The sequence below is a fragment of the Pituophis catenifer genome, unplaced genomic scaffold (assembly GCF_029215685.1).
Source record: "Pituophis catenifer annectens isolate HBS135680 unplaced genomic scaffold, rPitCat1.0.hap2 SCAF_2, whole genome shotgun sequence".
Taxonomy (NCBI): Eukaryota; Metazoa; Chordata; class Lepidosauria; order Squamata; family Colubridae; genus Pituophis; species Pituophis catenifer.
Window position 1 is genome coordinate 71,432,522 of NW_027256882.1, and position 3,872 is coordinate 71,436,393.

Here is a 3,872-nt window from a genome sequence, read left to right on the forward strand (position 1 = left end):
GATCTTTGATATTATTAACTTTAATAACTATCAAAACCATCAGAATTCATTTTTATCCAGAAGAATTTCTATCATTTTCATGGCTGTCTTTAAAACCACATATTTTTTAATTTATTCAGAGCCACACTGCTGCGTATGTACTGTTTACTCTGTCCTCAAAACCTTTATTCAAAAATATTCTAATTAAACACCTGTCCAGATTAGATACTCACCCCCAGCAATTGATTTTAGAGGATAACATCCTAAACAGTAAAATCATAGACCCTATACTGAGGTTATTTCAGTACATTTTGAGGAATCATCAAAATAAATCACACCCTGACCACCAGAGTTATTCCAAGTAATTCAGAAGTCATTACCACATAGGTCTTGAACTCAGTGTACGAGTTTATTAGTTGGTTTCCGCTTTTACGGAACAAGAGTCCTTTTAAGATTGTACAAGCAGCTGACTATTGCTTTTTGGACAGACATGTGGAGAATTATTAGCATTTCAACTGTTCTCTTCCATTTACTCTTATGGACTTCAGTTGACCATCCTCCTCGATTTCAACTCTTTCTTGCCCGTTCTCGACAATTTTTCGAGTGGTGATTCTCCGTCCATTGATGACTTCTGTAGAAGTTGCTACAGATCTGAAATTCTGTGCTCCACTGCTATCATCGCCAAAGGACCTGCAGGAGAACATAGTGTGCACACCGGGCCCAAGGGAATTAAATGCAAAATTGGAAAAGGCACCTAGTCCAGAAAAGAGGCCAAGGGGACTTTGCAACCCATTCCGGTTTTCCTCTCCACGATTATCATCGTCAAACTCGTTGTCCCAGGAGTCATGTGCGAAGATGTCCATTCCTCCAAAAAACTCTCGAAAGATCTCATCAGGGCTGCGGAAGACAAAGTCAAAATCAAAGGGGCTGTGGGGAAAAGTGCCACAGGCTCCTCTCCCTCTAAACCGTGGCTCTTTGACAGGCCGGTCATAGAGAGAACGTTTCTGGGGATCTGACAGAACTTCATAGGCCTCAGCTACAGCTTTGAATTTCTTCTCTGCATCCTCCTTGTTATAAGGATTCTTGTCTGGGTGCCACTTTAATGCCAGCTTACGGTAGGCCCTTTTAATGTCTTCTTGCGAGGCATTTTGGTTCAGTCCTAGGACTTCGTAATAATTAACCATCCCAAAGAAAAAGGTAGCTGGATTTGGAGACTACTTGGCTGATTTTCCCAGGGGACACAAGGTCCTGTACAGTTTGGATCCAGTGGATCCAGTAGTTTTGGTTGTGGCACTTCTTTCCTCACAGCCCAATGGTAAGGGTTTTGGCGCCAAAGGGAAAGAGAAAGGCTGCTTGCTCATATTGTTTGATTTCAAGACATTTGCTGCTGAGTAGTATTGTGACATCAGAAGCATCTCAGCCAATCAATGGGCAGAGGCTTTTCATTCCTTTGAGACAGACATCAGTCCTATTGTTTGGGTCTGCTATGCAAATTGGCTCTCTTGATAGATCGCATTTCACATCTATGATGCAACTCATGCCAGAGTCTTAGATTGGAAACTTTTCATAGAAAGGCTCTGTATGTAAGAGTTTGTTGCTAGGTTGTAGCCAGTGTTCTTCAATTTAGGATGAATGTCTTCCAAAACACACCTGTTCAGGTGGTCTTATATTATTGGTTGGGCAGTTATTCCATAAGCCAAAAGAGTGGGGAAGTGTGTATGCTCTTCTCAGGTTCCCTGGGTGCCTGTATTTTTCAGCCCCTGGAGCCTCCTAGGGTCATATCACTGAACTCTGACAGCAAATGTGAACATTGGCAGAATACATTTTCATCCATTTCAAGTGGAAAACAAAAGATGATGGATGACTTAAAACTCTTTGTAGGTACAGTACATTTCAAAGAATGAAATGACCACCTCAAAAATATTTTTAAAAACCCAACAATATAAATTTAATCCTGCCCACATTCCATTCCCAAATTCCCCCATTCAACTTCTGATACAAAGAAAGCTCACCGATCCCTGGATTCCTGCTTCTTGACGACTAGTGTGGACCTAACTTTTATCATTGATATTGCTGGACAGAAAATGGCACCCAATGGCAGCATAGCCCCATCAGATAAACTGCGTAGGCAATGCTTCTACATGCCAAATATGTTTGGCTCTTTGATAGTACCCCAGACCTAACCCCACTCCCACCCTGCTCTTTCGATTCACCACAAACCTTGCATGTAAACTTCCTTTTTGGGACAGAGCTAGCTGGATCTGAAATGGTATGTATTTCTTCCTAGGAACTGATCAATGCTCACTTCTAAGAGTCTATAGCAGTCATCATGGATTCTCAGAAGTTTCAAGGCTCACTACTGCTATAAGTTTGACTTGTGTAACTAAAGGGAGGAGAAGGAAAGAGAGAGATCGTGAACTGAGGTGAGTAAGCAAACTGGAGAGGAAGAAGGAACATGAGAAGAATTCAAGGGTGGCACCAGAGTGCTGTCCACATGACATAACTACCCAGAGGGAAACTAGCTAGGCAGCTCAGTCCCTAGAAACTGAGGCTTTGAAATGAGAAATGTTTTTCCTATCTTAAATCTCAAGTACAAACAATAAAAACCAGCCCAGGCTGTGTTCTTTGAAGAGAAAGTACGAGTGACCTGAGCAGTGGTTATCAGCAGCGTCATTAAGATAAACCCTTAACATGATTTAAAGCATCCGAAAGTGAAGGCAGCACTTTCAGATACTAACAAAATGGCCTGACATTGGGGATGAAAATCAATAGTAATCAGATGTCACTGAAAATACTCAAAAGTGTCCCCTGACTGATGGAGGTGAGATTAGTGTAAATATTTGTATTCTAATCAGTAGCACGTGAGGGTTGGAGGCAGCCTCTCTGTCTATTTAATTAATGGAGTGGCTTTTAAAAAGGATCCTAATCATATGTGATTGTATCTGCTTATCAACATTTTTGCTAATTAGATGATATGGAGGCAGTCATTCTGCTAATTCCCTCATCTGAAGAGCATATCCTGCACAGATAAACTGCAGTCTCTTTTTTAATAAGAAACAATTGTGAGACAGACTAACCTTAATGGTGATTCTTTTCCTTGGAGCTTTCAATCCACCTCCATCTCTCCCCTTACTTAGCTTGTTCTTCCAGAATGTCAGACAGACAAAGTTCCTGTGGTCTTCACCCATCTGCTACCATTGCATTAAGTGTGATAGTTTCCTTTGTCATGGCAAGGAATACCTTGATTGTCTTCAAAGACTTTTTCATTTTTTGATATTATACCCACCTCCAGTGACTACATGTTTTGTTGCTGGAGTTTTCAAAAAAAAAAAAAAAAAAATAAGGTTCATAAATCAATAATTGTGCCCACTTCCACATTTTATCTCCAAAAAGCAACATCAAAACATACACCTCTTTATATACCAGTGATGGCGAATCTTTTCGGCACTGAGTGCTGAAAAGGAAGCGCGTACACGTGCTTGTCTAAGCCGCAACCCGGAAGAGGAGCTGCCCAGGGCGCTTGTGTCTTCTGGGTTTCTGGCACGAATGCACGCATAATGATCAGTTGGCTGGAGCACATGCTCACGCAGGAAAATGGAAGACCAGCTCTTCCAGTTTCCAGCACTGCTGCTCGCACGAAGGCCAGCTGATCATTGCATGTGCAATGCAGAACACGTAAAAGAAACGGGCAACGGTTGCGCATACCAGGCAACATGGCTCCTCATGCCACTTCGGGCATATATGCCATAGATTCGCCATCACAGTTATATACACAGTTGGTGCCTAGGTGGTCCCTTTGAATAATGGATATGTAGCATTATTCCCACTTCAGTATAATAAACAACAATGCTGGCTTAAATAATATGATTTCTGATCCAAGATGTTTGTATGTA

General features: G+C 41.6%; 1 protein-coding gene across 1 annotated transcript; it reads right to left on the reverse strand.

Moving 5' to 3' along the window:
* Window positions 1-482: 482 nt before the first annotated feature.
* Window positions 483-1,163, reverse strand: DNAJB8 (DnaJ heat shock protein family (Hsp40) member B8). The gene has a single exon (XM_070933614.1). It carries the CDS (start codon window positions 1,161-1,163, stop codon window positions 483-485), a length of 681 nt encoding a protein of 226 aa, XP_070789715.1.
* Window positions 1,164-3,872: the final 2,709 nt, after the last annotated feature.